General features: G+C 36.6%; 1 protein-coding gene across 1 annotated transcript in view; it reads left to right on the top strand.

The window, feature by feature from the left end:
• The window catches only part of LOC114650417 (gamma-aminobutyric acid type A receptor subunit gamma3), a 1,188,096-nt gene that overhangs the window by 1,093,196 nt on the left and 77,118 nt on the right, over positions 1 to 17,782 (top strand). Inside the window, exon 13 of the mRNA XM_051927200.1 lies at positions 9,793 to 9,945. Coding sequence (XP_051783160.1) covers positions 9,793 to 9,945 — 153 coding nt within the window. The remainder of the gene's footprint in view (positions 1 to 9,792; positions 9,946 to 17,782) is intronic.

Raw genomic sequence — 17,782 nt, 5'->3', positions numbered from 1 at the left:
GTTCATAAAATGTATATATTTTACCACACATCACATTATAAGCATTACTTAATTTCACAATCATTAATCATGCAGCCATATTGGATATTGACGATTGATTACTCCAGCAAGGGTTAGGGATTACTCTAATTCTGAAATAAGGAAACTCTCATTCAAATTAAGGCCTAAGAATGTGTTATTGCCAAAACGGTTGACCCAATGACACATGTGCATTCACAAACAGAGTCTTGACCCAGGTACATAGCCTGAGTCAAAAGAAAAGTATGCAAAGTACAATATTAAGTTGAATTGGTATCTTACTTAGAGATTAACATAACTGAAGCGTTGAAAAAATGGATCAAGAGATGACCCTGGGGACAGTACTAAAAAAACAGTCAATTAAATACCGCAGTCATTAACAGAAGTCAAATGATCATATTGCCAAGAGAGAAAGCAAAAGATTAAGTCAAAAATCAAGGCATCAAAACTAGAATTTAAAAGAAGCAAATTAATCTCAAGGTCACATTTTGGAATTTATCCAGATACTTTGGTACTCACCAAATAGCACTGCCATAATTTATGCTTTTAGGTAAGCTTAATAATGAAAAATTAACTCAACATGGTAAAAGTAACAAAACACTGGCACATTTCACTCCAGTCTCTGCACAGCCATGAAAGTGGTCTGCCTTTACTGCTCAGCAAATTCTTGTGACACATCTTCAATGCAGTCAATTTATATATTGTGATAGTAAAATTTGGTTGAACATGTTAACCTTAGATAGATAGATAGATAGATAGATAGATAGATAGATAGATAGATAGATAGATAGATAGATAGATAGATAGATAGATAGATAGATAGATGCTCCAGCAGCAGCATACTGATAAAGAAACAATATTAAATTAAAGAGTGATAAAAAAACTGCAGATAAAACAGACAATAACTTTGTATAATGTTAACGTTTACTCCCCCCGGGTGGAATTGAAGAGTTGCATAGTGTGAGGGAGGAACGATCTCCTCAGTCTGTCAGTGGAGCAGGACATTGACAGCAGTCTGCCGCCGAAGCTGCTCCTTTGCCTGGAGATGATACTGTTTAGTGGATGCAGTGGATTCTCCATGATTGACAGGAGCCTGCTGAGCGCCCGTCGCTCCGACACAGATGTCGAACTGTCCAGCTCCATGCCTACAGGCCTCAGGTGGTGAAGCAGCAGTCGCTCCATGGTCTTCATCACGTGATGTCAGAGCGACAGGCCGGAAGTCATTCAGTTCACTAGGACATGATACCTTTGGGACTGGGGTGATGCAAGATGTTTTCCAAAGCCTCAGGACTCTCCCCTGTTCCAGGCTCAGGTTGAAGATGTGCTGTAGAGGACTCCCCAGCTCCAGTGCACAGGCCTTCAGCAGTCGTGGCGATACTCCATCTGGACCCACTACTTTGCTGGCACGAAGTCTCCTCTGCTCTCTGCTTACCTGGACTGCTGTAATTGTGGGTGGGGGGAAACACTCTCCTATGCTGGTGTCAGCAGAAGGATGGGTGGAGGTTGCAGTACTCCGAAGTGAGAGTGGGTTAGGGTGGTCAAACCTGTTAAAGAAGCTGTTCATCTGGTTTGATCTCTCCACGTCTCTCTCGATGGTGGCACCCCGGTTCGAGCTGCAGCCAGTGATGATCTTCATCCCATCCCACATTTCCTTCATGCTGTTATTCTGCAACTTCTGCTTCAGCTTTCTCCTGTACTGCTCCTTTGCCGCCCTGAGCTGGACGCGGAGTTCCTTCTGCACGCACTTGAGCTCATGCTGATCACCGCCTTTAAAAGCTCTTTTCTTCTGGTTCAAAAGGCCCTTGATGTCACTTGTAATCCATGGCTTGTTGTTAGCATAGCAGCGTACTGTTCTTACTGGAACTACAATGTCCATACAGAAGTTGATGTAGTTAGTAGTGCAGTCAACAACCTCCTCAATGTTCTCACTATATGATCCCTATTATATATTATATATATATATATAATATAATATATATATATATATTATATATATAATATAGGGCGGCAAGGTGGCGCAGTGGGTAGCGCTGCTGCCTCGCAGTTGGGAGATCTGGGGACCTGGGTTCGCTTCCCGGGTCCTCCCTGCGTGGAGTTTGCATGTTCTCCCCGTGTCTACGTGGGTTTCCTCCGGGCGCTCCGGTTTCCTTCCACTGTCCAAAGACATGCAGGTTAGGTGGATTGGCGATTCTAAATTGGCCCTAGTGTGTGCTTGGTGTGTGGGTGTGTTTGTGTGTGTCCTGTGGTGGGTTGGCACCCTGCCCAGGATTGGTTCCTGCCTTGTGCCCTGTGTTGGCTGGGATTGGCTCCAGCAGACCCATGTGACCCTGTGTTTGGATTCAGCGGGTTGGAAAATGGATGGATGGATATATAATATAATATATATATATATATATATATATATATATATATATATATATATATATATATATATAGTGGATCATATGTTCAATAGACACTAATGAACATTCTTTAACAAACTCTGTTTCTCTGTGAACTGTTATGTACTTTATTACTTTTCATAGCTAACTGTTTAATTACAAGATGTGGCTTATAAATGCTTATATTTTTTTTAAATTATTTTTTTCATATTTTTGAAATCTGTGTTAATGCCAGAATAAAAACACAAAGCCAAATCTTTCTCATACTTTCGTTATGGAGCTCTTTTTTGTCCTTATTGTGGATTATTTTTCATTTTAAAGAAATTATTTTCATTGTTAGTTTTTTTTTAGCGCTTTGTTGGTGATGCCACTTTGAGATTGACAGGTATGCTAGTCTGTTTTGTTGTTTTGCATAATTTTTCATCTTTTGCATTTGTGATTTAAAACTTTGGTCTTTTGTTGTGAATGTTTCAGACCTTTGCCTCTTTAATGACAATAGTCTTATTTTTGCTTCTTTTACTACCTTCAGTTCCAAACCTTTGCTTAAAATATCAGTCCTTCTAGACAAGCTATTCTTCAGCTTACTCCAACATTAACACTATTTACAAACTAGAAAGACACCCTACACACAGGCAATTAGATCATATAATGTTATTAGTGTTGTTTACACAATCTGTTATGATTGTCAGGCCAATAATAATCACAAAAATGAAAATATATCTCACAGAACACGAGTCAGCACAGCTGATGACTGTAGTATAATTTTCAAAGACACAATTTTCAAATATTCTTTCTTACCTGGAGTTTCTTGATTGTTCATCCTCTGTCTTTCGTTTGAAGTGATTTTTCAGAGGATGCATGCAAAGCTAAAGCAAGATATCTGGTGAGCATGCATGCCGACATTGTGTGATTTTTGTAAACACAGCACATTGTATTAGTCAGATCTAGTGTGATTTGAATAGAGCTGATGTGACTGGTCTTCTGTCTATTAGGCAACAATATATCTATCCTGTGAGTGCCAAGCCATGCATCCTTGTCATCCTTATTCTAAATAAAACTGTAAACACCCAGTAAATAATATATACACACATTCTGAATTAAAAGAATAAATACACAAATGGATTTTACATCAAACCTTTTGTAAAATAAAAACATTTGTTGAAGCTTATCCAAATCAAATGAAAATGGTAAAACAAACTCCAGTTGTTAGAACTAAAGTTAAGAAATTCCAGTATTGTCAGTTCAGCATTTCTGTCTGTGTGGATGTGCCTCCATCAGAATTTTACAGAAGAAATTTAAACATAATTATGTTCCAAGTGAAGAAAACTTTACAAATTTACACCAACATATCACAAGACCTACACTGGAGATGATATTTGGGACTGCCCCTGGATATTCATACAGCTTTAATCTTCATCCCCTCACCCGATAGCACCTACATGCTGTGAATGTGCTTTGTTTCAAAGTGCCTCAGAATGTGGTATTTTTTGAAGACCAGCATACAATCTTTTCAAGTATGAGACACAACCTTTCCTTTCTACTCTGTAAAATTAATGTACTCTGCCAATTTTATTTCAATTGGCAACTTTTCACTGTTACAGTGTCCATTTTTGGTCAGTTCTGTTTCTGTTTCTCTGTATTTACCAGATAAACGTTTATGCGTTATGAATACTTGGGGATCTATATCAGGAATATTCAGAAGATTATTGTATCGCAGATAAAATGGCTTGCATTCATAGAAGAAAAAATAGTGCATGTTTTTTAAGAAAATGCGTTTGGACCCAAATAAGAAAATCAGTACCATACTGGAACTGAAGAAAAAGATTATTACCATAATGGCATAAGAGCCATAAATAAATAATAATAGTTATATAATAAAAAGCAGTAAATATTTTTGTTTCCATCCAAGCATATTTCTCACATGAATATAACTAAAAGAAAAACACTGAAAGCAAACATATTGTTAATAAAACAACAATTATCGTTCAGAAAAGGAATATATAACAGAGGTAATTCACTGCCAGTGTAATTGATTAGCGTAAGCTTTAGTAAAGCAGATAGAAATCTATCTAAACTTAACATAGTATCTTCTTTGCCCCTATGTTACAGACTTACAGTAGGTTCGATGAATGCTGCAATACCGAACACATGTTGAATCACCGACCTATTGCCCATTGCCACTAAAACTGATTTTAGTATGTAACCCTGCCACAACACTTTCCTTGTCAGTCATGTTAGTTTGATTGTTTCACTGGTCGTGAGAGGGGTGGTGGCATTGTGGAGAATATTTATTGTATCTTCAGGCAACAGAAGTAAAAGATCCTTGTGATGCATCAACGGTGTTATTTTGCATACTAGCTCAAAAAATAGTATGACGGACAGAGGGTAAAATATCACTCATGACTGAATTTGTGAATGGATGAATCTCAGCTAATTTTATTACACAATCATTTGGTGACCCAGTACAAGCAGAAACACTGTCTTACAGGATAAACAACAGACCAATTCTGTTCCACACTCAATTTTTTGGGGGGAACAGCCAGGATTCAACCACATATTAGCATTATTTTCCTAATCTTCTACTTTTCAGTTTATTTTTTTGACTAAGGCTCCACTCCCCTATACCTAATTTTAATTTTGTTATGTTAATAATGGAGCTTCCTACTTAACATTCATTGATCTGTTTCCAGCTAATCCCTGACCTATGATTTAACAACCACCCTGTTTATGTACCATGAGAAAATGCATATTAAATATCTAATTATGGCAACAACACATTTGTAGTTTCCTTTTACCTGCTTCTGTATTATGCTTGCATTTTTGTCAGTGTTAGCTTTTTATATTATGTTTTTAAAGAATTCCCTCTTCTCTCTTGCTTCAAGCTGAACATACAGAAACTCAGGCATAACAAAATGCTGTAAATTGCTATTTGCAGAGATATTTGACTTTTCAATATTATGGATCATCTCTAGGTCACCTTCATTCTGAATATAATATTTTGCAAAATGAGACCAAGTTCATGCATGTTTGCATTTTTTAAGGGCCTTTTTATTGTGGGGTAAACGAGTTTACAAATTAAATCTTCACAGTAATACTGCATAAGCCACAGGTTAATAGGGGTTATACTATGGTTTTTGAAAAATGATATTGCACTTGTTAGACAAATGAGTAGGCTTTCCAAGTATCACACTGTTTGGTAGATTACAATGGTGTGAGAAAGTGCAATTTTCTTGCAATATATTTGAAAAAAAAAAAGAACCATTAAAAATATTATTCTAAAGAGCAATTACAAATCAGCTTCTTTTTTGCTTTCTTGGTATTACTATGCTTCATAATTTAAGAATTAATAAATTAAGAGTAGTAACATTTTATTCAGGCAAATATGTGATGCAATCCCAACTTAAAAGTTTCCTTTTCTATTCCTTATTGAGTAAAAAAACAGCAACACTAAATTATAAGTATCAACGGTCAGATGTGACAATCCTTATAAGACCATCATTCAGCATTGTTATAATAGACAGGAGGGAGTTTAAAATATTTATCATTTCAGTCTTGTACAATTTAGGTTTATCCCAATTATGGAAAAGAGAATAAATAATATATGCAAAAATAACGGCAGAATTATATCATTACTTGAATGCACTTACTGTATGTACATTTATATTTAGTACAGTCAAAGTCAGTTTTCTCAATGAATAAAGAAATGATATTTCATAGCTTAATTAATTGCCCCAAGACCATTTTAGGTATGACCCTTAAAAAAAAAAACCTCTACTGCTAAAATAATGAATAGCACTGGGATTGCTTTGCATCTAAAAGTGCAGAAGCAGTAAGTGCAGAAACATTTCAGAAACTGAACAATATCTAACGGTACTTAGTGCATCTGCCTTTCCTCTAAATATACATCTATTGAAAGAGAATAAAATATGAACAAAAAAAAAATATGACAACCAGCTTTTGACAGTAGATTGACTGGGGAATAAATAATTAATGCCATTAATTTTTGTGACAACATTTAAATAAAGGTTTTGTGAATATCATTTGTAATGCTTGAAAACATTGAACTAATTGGACAATATCTCATTAAAGCCTTTTCTTTCAAAAAGTACTGAGCAAGATACTTACTGTTTATTAGAGAGGAGAAGAGCAGGGCTGCAAAACTACTTTGAAAATTCAATATTTCCAATTAGATTAGTACAGTTTTTTTTAATATAATAATATAAATAAACCAACAAATCTATAGGTTCTAAAAAACGAAACAGACAGCATGCATAGGAAGGCGCATTTTAATTTCCCCCCTGTACAAACAGTGCTATAAGAAAGTCTGCACAAAATTCATTCAGCTAAGAGCTAAAAAACACTTTATGTAGATCCATGTTTATTATTAGTGATCATTTAAAATATTCTTCAATGGATTAACTGACAGACTCAGGTTACTTATATGATAAAGGAATGTAGCCCTCTGTTGGAATCAGTTTTTTATAAAGGCATGCTTTGCAATACAGTACCTTGGCTCAGAGCACTATAACTTTTATGTAAAACTCTGTTGTAATGTTCTAAGATACAAACACAGCGAATCACTTTGCTGACAAATGAGAGGAGGCCATTCAGCCCCTCAAGCACATTTGAATGTCCCAAACTCTAATTCAGATCCAGAAGCTCATGTATAAACGGTGTGTATGCACAAAAATGTTGCGTCCTCCCGTTTCCACGCATACATCGCGATGTATAAAAACTAAATTTGCCATAAAGCCACATTTTCATGTCAGGTCAATGCCTTGCGTTCTCCGCTCGGTTTTGCAAACTGGCAGCACCCAGCGTCAAAGCAGTGCTACTGTTCCTGTGTGGTTTCCCTTTATTTTTTAGATTCACATCCCTGATGCAGCTTTATCAAATAGACTGAAATTAACTGTATATACTGTAATGGTCCATGAAATGGACAAACTATTCCAAATAATATAGTGTTGTCACTCTCAGTGTACTACTCAGAGTATTTAACCCACTGTATCTGAGTGTGGAATCACAGCTCTGCAGTGGCTGATTGGAAAGCTTTACCGCAGATTGTGTCAAGAGCAGGGAGAAATGTTGGAATAGAGCTTCTAGCACATGCTGCCTCAGCCATGCGCACAGTCTATTTGAACACTCTTCTCACGGTTCAGAAACAGTTCCATCCCAAGAGCTATAAATGCACTCAATCATTCCATGAAGTGCTCCCGGTAGAACTGTTTGTACTTATAAGTACAATTGCCTCATTGTAAACTTGCATTACAGTTGTAATATTGCACAACCTGAGCCACTTATGCTTTCATAGTGTATATTTTTCACTGTCTTTTATCCTATTATTATTATTATTATTATTGTTGTTGTTGTTATTTTACCATTTTATAGGAAAATAAGTTTATGGAGGATTTGCATATTGAATCTGATTATACCATACAATAACAATAAAGGAATTCAATTCAATTGAGAGCGCATATTTACAGATGATGACTGCTGGCTTCTAAGTCGATCAAGAATTTCCAGGCACTATCTTCATGGAGCTCTTGATATCATTTTAAAGATAAAATGCATTAAAGTATATATATTACATTATACAGATACATTTTAAACTTCATTTAAATAATGAATATTGTTAATGATTAAGTATGTGAGGACTCGGTGGCGCAGTGTCAGTGATGAGCTGGCGCGCCATTCAGGTATTGTTCCTGCCTCGCGCTGTATGCTTGCTGGCGTGACCCTGGATGGATAGATGGATGGATGGAATAATTAAACATGTACTACGAAGATATTTCAATGTTCCTTAAAAGTTTTGAAGAATTGCCATTCTAAGCTTACAGATGGCTTGACATTTATTAAAGAGCTGATTGTTTGGCGATTGGGTATTTGGAGAAAGAAAAGGACAGGAATCGGGGGTTAGTACATTTGAAAGAGACAGTACTGCTGCAATAAATTATTTTATTGAGGTTCCTGCACGAGGCAGCAAGTATCTTGCGGAAGGCAGGAACAATCTCTGGAAGATGCACCAGCTCGTTGCTACCACTGCACCAACGTGTCTCAATGTTTTATACACGCTCATCATCATGAAAATTATATCAAGTATACATCTTAGTATTTAAATTTTTCAGAGAGCTGTAACATCATGAATGTAATGTATTCTGTGTCCTGTCAGCATTAGAGAAAGCCCGTTTAAGAAGCACGTACTGATTCACACACATAAGAGTACATACAATACGAAGCATTTAACATGCTACTTTAGTTGCGATGGGATTTGAGAAACTATTCAATTAAACGAATTCCCACTGTGTCCCAGTTTTTTTTTTCTTTTCTCTGTACCCTAATATGCTGCCATATGACACTTAGACAATGGGCTAAAACTCGACTTTGATATCTGACCATTTCTTATTTATTCTGGGCATTGTGCGACTTTCTGAACTTAAACTTTCGAGTTTCTTGTCCACTCTGTCACTTGATCAACTTCCTTTTGTTGTTACTTAAACCAACAAATAGTATGTTTTTCCTTGCCTCTACTTGGTATTCGCTGAAATTCTTCATTTTCCCTGTGCTTTTGGCATTCTCTTTTCACAGAATGCAAAACATGAGGAGCTTTTTATATTGATTTGCATAGTCAAAGAGGCATTATTCTGGGAGGAGTCGAGGTGGAGCCACAGGCACGTGCACGAGCGTTACTTTTCACACTGACCGGGATTTATGGAGTGGAAGAACGTGGAATTTAGCGTACACACAGATTTATGCATCTGGATTTTTTTGTGCATACGCACATTTCCGCATTTGTACATACGCCATGTTTTAGTGTGAAATCTACACATGGCATTATGCATGAGGCCCCTGGTCCACTGCAAGAGACAGAGTGTTTGAACAAATAAAGAAGAAAGTCAGAGGAGGAAGACATGGCAAATATAAACAATAAGAATCTATTTTTATTAATGCTTCTAATTCAAAGTTATGGTCAAAAAATAATATATATTTTTTATATATATAGTGCCTTTCCCATGCTCAAGGCACTTAAAACAGGCAAGTGGTCTAAAAACAGAATCCTAGGCAACAGTGGGCTAAAGCAAAAGACAAAGATACAGTTAAGAGCTTTGAATCTTAAAATGAGATAAAATGAAAAAAAGTAAAAATTGTTTAAATCTCATCGCAGTAAAAGTCCATCTTGTCAATAGCTTAGACAATGCTATTAAACAATGTTATTTTAATTGAATTACATTTTTTTCAAGAGCAGTAAATTTTATGTTTTGTTAATTAAAATCTGTTTTATTGCACCTTAATTTGAACAAATAAAAACATATATTTAATGGATATTAATTACAGCAAAACTGTGATTAGCTCTTTAAAACCACACATACCCTTTTTCTGTTTTTTTTCCTTTCAGGTGACTATATTGTCATGACAGTCTACTTTGATCTAAGTAGAAGAATGGGTTACTTTACAATTCAGACCTACATTCCATGCATACTGACTGTTGTCTTATCATGGGTGTCATTTTGGATCAAAAAAGATGCCACACCAGCCAGAACAGCACTTGGTAAGTTATTTTGATAAATGTGTTTAAACCATATGACTGGAATCAAACAAACTGTTATTTAAATCTACATGACATGTTTAAATTATTAATATAGCTACAGTTACACAGTACAAGTAAATAGTTTCACATAAAGTATACATTTGAAGTAGGCTTTTGGTATGTTTCATTTATTATTGCTGGTGTGTACTGAAGGCCTGTAGATTGTAGAGTTTAATTTAGTATATGCTCTTAATCTTGGGCAGCCTTTGTTCAATATTAATTATATCACTGGACGCCGAATAGATTCAATATTTTGAAAGAATTACACAAAATGGTGCATGTTAAATAAACTGTTTAAAAATGTTGTATTTAACCGTAACATATTTCTGGGAGTCCTATAAGACTACTAACAACCAGTTACTTAATAAGAAATAAGAAGTTAAAAATTATGCTTATACCTGATACCTATCAGGATAGGCTCCAGCACTTGCAATGTTAGTGGGTTTAAAAAAATAATGAATAGTAATGCTGTAAATAGTATTAAGTGGTATAGTGGGTATATAATGCATTCTTTATGTTATCACTGCCTATTAACTAAGTTTATGTTTTGGAAAGCTAAACATGAAAAATATGACAACAACAGCATTTATTTATGTACCACATTTTCATACAAACAATGTAGCTGAAAGTGTTTTAAAGATGTCAAAGAGAAAGTTACAAGAAAAGAAAAACAAATAGGTCAATAAAATTAAAGGATAAGTAACAAAAAAATGAATCTAAACAATCTATGAAACAGAATACAATATCAAGTAGAAGAGTAGCATCCTTACAAACATTGTCGTGATATAAGTCTCTGAGGATGAATCTGGTGATAAGGTCAGATGGTTAGGAGGACATAAAAAAAAACTCAGTTAAACTGGAGAAAAACAAATCTGCAGTGGTTCCAAGGCCAAATGACCACCCTGCACCCACTGGGCATTCTACCTAACATAAATGTCCTTAATTCATTCCTCTTTGTTTTCAGACTTCACATGATAGGATTTGATGAAGTTGGTCTCATGGACAGTTGAGGCACTGCCTTCATTCGAGCATCACAGGTGGCTGCATGGTGCCTTAATCAGGTAGTGGTGGCATAGATTCCCACCATAGAAGAACTGGAAAAGACAGCAGAGAAAAGTGGAGATTAGTAAAAATTGGAGATCTATGAAGAATGTCATAATTTTATGCCTATGTAGTGCATTAGGAATACAACAAAAATGTAACTATGAAAAAAACAAATTAAAATGATGGGGTGATAGATGCTAAGCTGAAATCTTCAGGTCAGTTCAGGTTGGGGAACATGCTCCAGTACAGCGCACTGCCGCAACCACCACACAATGGAACAGCTCAGGATCATGGTTGGCAAGGTCCCAGGCAGACACGTAGTCCAGTCCCACCCTCTGGAAATGACCATTTATCTGCTGCACCCAGGTGTTACATGGGCATCCCCTTGGCCTGGTCCAGCCCCTTGGGTCCTCAACAATGAGGATCCTATGAGCCAGATCTCCCTCGGTGAATCGCGCCACATGGCCGTTGTGCCATTGCTCCATGAGCAACCGTTCATTTGACACAAAGTCAAACCTACGGTACCCAAGGATTTTCTGGAGACACATTACCAAAGGAGTCCAGTCAGGTCACTGGATAGCGTCTATATCTCGCAACCATATAGCAAGACAGGAAGCACCAGGACTCTAAAGACTTGGAACTTCATACTTTTGCATAGATATCGGGAGCGCCACACACCCCTTTCCAGCAACGTCATGACCCCCGATGCTCTCCCAATCTGTCTACTGACTTCACAGGTAGAATCTCCAGAAACATGAATTTCACTGCCGAAGTAAGTAAACCTCCCAACAAGGTTGACATTCTCTCTGCAGACACACACACTGCTGATGGCTGTGCCTAAGAGGTCATTAAGGCATGGATCTTGGTTTTTATCCATGACACTCGCAAGCCCAGAAACTCAGACTCCTCGCTGAGTCTCTCGAGAGCGCTGATCAGAGACTCCATTGACTCCACGAAGATTACAGTATCATCAGCAAAATCAAGATCAGTGACTCTTTCTTCACCAACAGATGCCACAGCCATTGGACCCAAAAACCTTGCCCAATACCCAGTCCATGCAAGCACTGAACAGAGTAGGAGGAAGAACACACCCCTAATGAACAGAATTAACTGGGAAAAACAAAGGTTCTGCCTCCACTCTTCACACCACTCGCAGTACCAGTGTGCAGGCCAGCCATGATCCATCAACCTTGAGGGGATCTTCCAAAGTCTCAGGATGTCCCACAGGGCCACTTGATCAACTGAGTTGAACGCTTTATGAAAATCAACAAAGACTGCAAATTAACTCTGCCGATATTTGTGTCTGTGCTCCATGTGCTCCCTCAGTGCCAGGATGTGGTCAATGGTGGACTTCTTAGGCATAAAACCAGACTGCTGCAGTCGCTGGTAGGTGATCAAGTAATCACGGATCTGAAATCTTGACAGAGTAAATACATCTTGTGATACTTCCAGCTACATCTTCAGTGATGTTCCTGGATTCCTCAAGTGTCTGGGGTCTGTCAAAATCATACTCATCATACTACGGGTGATAGGGCCTCAACTTGTTACCATATAACATTTAACAAACATTGTACCTGTCATCGATATCTTAATACCAATCCCAAAATAAAAAAAACTTTACAAAATTTAATTAAAAGGTACATATACTACATTATATATGAAAATTGGGAAAAGTTAACATTAATATCAGTTACTGACATGTCACTTCCAAATGAGTACTTGCTCATAAGCTCATGGTGAAGTGAAGCAGGATGAATTGCAATTCTGACACATTTGGACCATTTTAATGTAAGATATATCTAAACTGTATGTAATTGCATTGCAGCTCAAACTTACTCCTATTTTTTGTATTATTTCGTAATGTAAAAAAAAAAAAGTTATTTTATGAAACCTGAGATCATTGCCTTGTCACCCACACTACATTCTTACATTATAGCCGTCCTTGGATACATATCCATCCATTTTCCAACCCGCTGAATCCGAACACAGGGTCACGGGGGTCTGCTGGAGCCAATCCCAGCCAACACAGGGCACAAGGCAGGAACCAATCCCGGGCAGGGTGCCAACCCACCGCAGGACACACACAAACACACCCACCCACACACCAAGCATACACTAGGGCCAATTTAGAATCGCCATTCCACCTAACCAGCATGTCTTTGGACTGTGGGAGAAAACCGGAGCGCCCGGAGGAAACCCACGCAGACACGGGGAGAACATGCAGACTCCACGCAGGGATGACCCGGGAAGTGAACCCAGGTCCCCAGGTCTCCCAACTGCGAGGCAGCAGCACTACCCACTGCGCCACCGTGCCGCCCTGGATACATATCATCCAGGACAAATATAAAATCAATTTTATGTTGAACCTATAAACAGCTAGTTAAAATAAACATTAAAGATGTTAAAATGATTAATAGACAAATGAAAAAAATGTTAAATTTGATTTGTAATACCTGGGCTGGCAGGCCGCTTTCTTAGAGCTGATAACTCTGTTCTGTACAACTCTCCAAGCTGGCTTCTGGTTTGTTTAAATTGAACCTTGAAAGCTTAGATATGTATAGAGCTCCTACTCCATGCATGAGACAGGCTGGTTGAGCAAATTAAAAAGAAAATCAAAGTAGGAAGAAATGGCAAATGCCAATACCTAAAATCTGTTTTTTATTAATGCTCATTGGGTCTGTCAACATCATACACTCTCCACCAGGTAACTCAGCAGCTTGGGACCAGATAGGAAAAAGGCTACTAGACTACCATGACTCTCTTCTCTTGAGGCACAGCCATCTAGGTGCTCTCTCTGCCACTTTGGTCATGTTACGGATAGCTCTTTTCCATCCCTCTCCTTTGATGCTCAACAACCTGACAACTCTGGTCAAGGATTGGCCTGTGAAACCCTTGCATTCTACCTCTACTTGAAGGTACCTTGCTCTCCAACTGCTTTACCTACAATTACTGACCAGTCCCTCATATTGGTTGAGTTTTCTGTCAAAAGCCTCATCCATACAATTTTCTTGTGGGACAGTCAGTTCTAGCAGAACAACTTGTTTGGTGGCTTGGTGAGGACAATATGAGCCCTCAAGGCACTGATTGTAATATGGCTGGGAAACAGCTTATGGATCTTGAATTGCTGAACAGTAGTTGATTCCTACAGATATTGACACCATCAGAAAGAATGCATGGCAATAGTGGAAGGAACTATTTTTTTTCCTTTCTTAGCTGCCTTGAGTATGTTGCTGCTATGTCTTATAATTAATTTTTACCAGGAAGGTTAAAAGTTTAAAGATATATTTTAAAATTAATTAAGCCACAATAATAATTTTAAAGCTCATAAACTCAGAAGTTCAAAATGGAAAAGTCTTGAAAGACACAGCAAGGCGGGCAGTAACAAGCATTAAACAACGAAAAATTAAAATAGGCTACTGTGGTAATCCTAACATTATGACTGGCAAATGAAATATTTACTTTTTCAAAAATAATTAATTCCAGAAAAATAAAACTGTGAATTCTAGTAAATTAAATTTAGGATTAGTATATGGACATAATTGCTCCAGCAGACCCCCGTGACATTGTAGTTAGGATATAGTGGGTTGGATAATGGATGGATAGATGGATATGAACATAATTAATTTTTAGAAATATAATTATTTATTTATATTTATTCCATAAACAGAAACAAAATAAATGAGTTTCAAAAATGATCTCATTAACTCAACTACTGTTAGGTCCGATATATTTCTTCTCTTATTACTACAGGTAATCAGTGCATGTGTAATATTCTGCAAAAAATATGACATTGTGGCAGGGTATACCTTAAAAATCTTGGAAGTATATAAGATTATTCTTTTAATATCTGAGCTAGAAGAATTATTACAAGTCTCTAAATATTTGTTGAACATCATTTAGTACAAATAACTAATAATTGGTGTCACACATTCAGACAACATCATAAATGCATTGATAATCTGACAAATTGAGAATTAACTGAATAAACTGAATTTGAGTATCCCTGAAAAGTCAATCCAGCAATTTCCCTGTTCAGTTGCTAGGTCAAGCAGGTAAAATGTCACAATGGCCTCACAGAAGACATACTGGCATTGAAGTGAGAGATCAAAACATAAAAGGTTTGAGCAATGATATTTGTCAGTCTCCAGCTACCTCACTAATGTTCTGAAAGAACTGTGGAAACAACTTTTGAACATTCTGTTAAGTACAGTAGCTACAACATGTTTTTTTTCCATAGCTGTTGTTTCCCAACAGCAAATGGAGTTGTGCACTACTGCACATTAAAGAAGAGATTAACTCTTTCAGGGCTGATGTTGACTTTTGTCAAAAGGAGGAGTTGACAATGGTAATCAACTGTAAACTGTGACAAAACCAACTGTTACGTTGGACTCTCATTGCAAGAAAGAAAGTTAGCTTCATTGGTTTGACCGAGATTCCCTGTGCTCACGTGAGTAGCAAGGCGCACACAACGGCAAAAATGACACTGACATCTGGCGAGAGATCAAAGCAAATGCAAAAAGCAAAATACTCCGTGGACGACATCTTGCCTATTACCTCTGAACTGGACTATGACTTGTTGGACTCCGATTTTGATACAAGTGACTGAAAACGAATGTGAGGTTCCAGCTTCAGCTGATTGGTCCCCAGCTAGTTGTGGTTCTGACAATGTTCACCAGGGAGGACTGCCACTTAATAATCAGAATGTAATGCACTGCGACCGTGACTGTCGCTGCTGCTGCCACCTCAGCTGCGCAAAGACAGCCTGGCAGCAAGCCTGCCGCTCATTCTTGGCAAACTGGCAGCAACAGCATGCAGCAACAGACGTTTTATGTTGATTTCTGTGTGAAACCATTGTTTTGTTTTTTTTTGGAAAAAATATTCAGCCCTCAAAGAGTTAAATAAACTACACAACTTGCTTAGGCAATTGAAAATGAGTTTTGTGTGACTTTTAGGAAAATGTAATGGCAGACATTTTTAAATCATTTCGATTTTTATCCTAAACTGATTTGCTCAGTTTGAAATCTACAAAATAGATAGGGCATAAAAATAAAATGTGATATTGAGAGTGTTTTCTTATATATATTAGGTGAAACTGAAACTGAACTTTTCCTGCGTTTGATGCATCCTGTCCAGTCCTGCTGTATGCTACTTCTGTATTGCCATCTGCACTCTTTTTTCCTCCACTGTTTATGCATTACTGTTTACCTGTATAATGTGTATGTCTGTGTAGCTCTATCTTACATTACATACATTTCACACTACTTAAAACTATCATCCTTTTGTTTTCATTATTTTCTTTAATGTTGGGATTAATAAAGTATCTATCTATCTATCTATCTATCTATCTATCTATCTATCTATCTATCTATCTATCTATCTATCTATCTATCTATCTATCTATCTATCTATCTATCTATCTATCTATCTATCTAATGCAACTGTGGTTCAAGAATATAACAATGCTGTTGCAGTGTGTGTTGTGAGAAAGAAAGAAAGAAAGAAAGAAAGAAAGAAAGAAAGAAAGAAAGAAAGAAAGAAAGAAAGAAAGAAAGAAAGAAAGAAAGAAAGAAAGAAATGGAAGGTCACAGACTGTCTATATGTAACTGGAGCTAGCACGCCTACACAGTATTCTACAGGTATTTACTGGGTTGTTATAATGTGTATATGAGTAATATGAGTAAATGCCAGGAAACCTCTATCATGGTTAGCTGAATAATGTATGAAAGAAACCAACAATTTACTTTGCCATCATTTCACAATTCTGTGATTAATTATATCTGGACTATGAAAATCCATTTGTCATATATTGTGAATACTTAAAAACCTTCATTTTCAGAAGGTAAATAACCCTACCACACTTTCGCTTTTATTAGGCTACATATAGTGATCAGGAAATTAATCATCCAAGTTTAATTAAAGTTTAATTCATTCTCTAACTAAGATGCCTAATGGCAAAATGAAGTAGTTTCTTTGCCACTTTAACTAAATAAAAATCAGCAGTGTTTTAGTATACCACAGACTGAATGAAGGCTTTCTAAAATATATTCACATTGTTTATACTTTAATAATTATTAGTAATTTTGTTACTATATGCTGGTGTAATACATAGAAATAAGCCTTTTCATGGTTAACAGTATTTCTCCAATGCTTATTATTAACAGTATCATTTTTATCCTGACATTACTAATCAGGAAGAATGCCGTTCACCATCTAAAGGTAGTCTTTCTCTAAAACTAGTCTTTTCTCATTTTATTTATAAATACTGCAGTTATAAAGGGGAATGCCTTGCTATTACACCTTCAAAAGGCATGCCTCAACTGTGAAACAATGTACTGCATATACATCAACAAGACAAATTATAATTTATAATAAATTACTTTTCTTTCAAGTCCTTTTATTGTAGTGTAATGGTTATTTCAACAAGAAATGCTTTTATGATGTTTTAAACAAGTATTGTCTGTAATTCATTACAGCCTCATATTTTCCTTCTATAACTTTCCTTCTGCAGACATAGCACACAAACAAACATGAAATGTTGTCAGCATTCATTAGAGGAAAAATTAAAGTGAAAGTAATGTTTTCTGTCAGCAAATTAAAAAGGGATTACAGAAAAAAGGGTAATCATCACTCTTATTGCCATCTTTCTTGAAGTATCTTACTAAGTGCAAAATAAATGTTCTGAGCAGCTGAAACTGACAAAATATATGCTGTCTATTTTAGTGGCATTAATTTAAATAAAGGCATGTTTTATTTT

The sequence above is a fragment of the Erpetoichthys calabaricus genome, chromosome 4, assembly GCF_900747795.2.
Source record: "Erpetoichthys calabaricus chromosome 4, fErpCal1.3, whole genome shotgun sequence".
Lineage (NCBI taxonomy): Eukaryota > Metazoa > Chordata > Cladistia > Polypteriformes > Polypteridae > Erpetoichthys > Erpetoichthys calabaricus.
The sequence above is the reverse complement of the archived record's forward strand: the minus strand, read 5'-3'. Positions and strand labels throughout refer to the sequence as shown.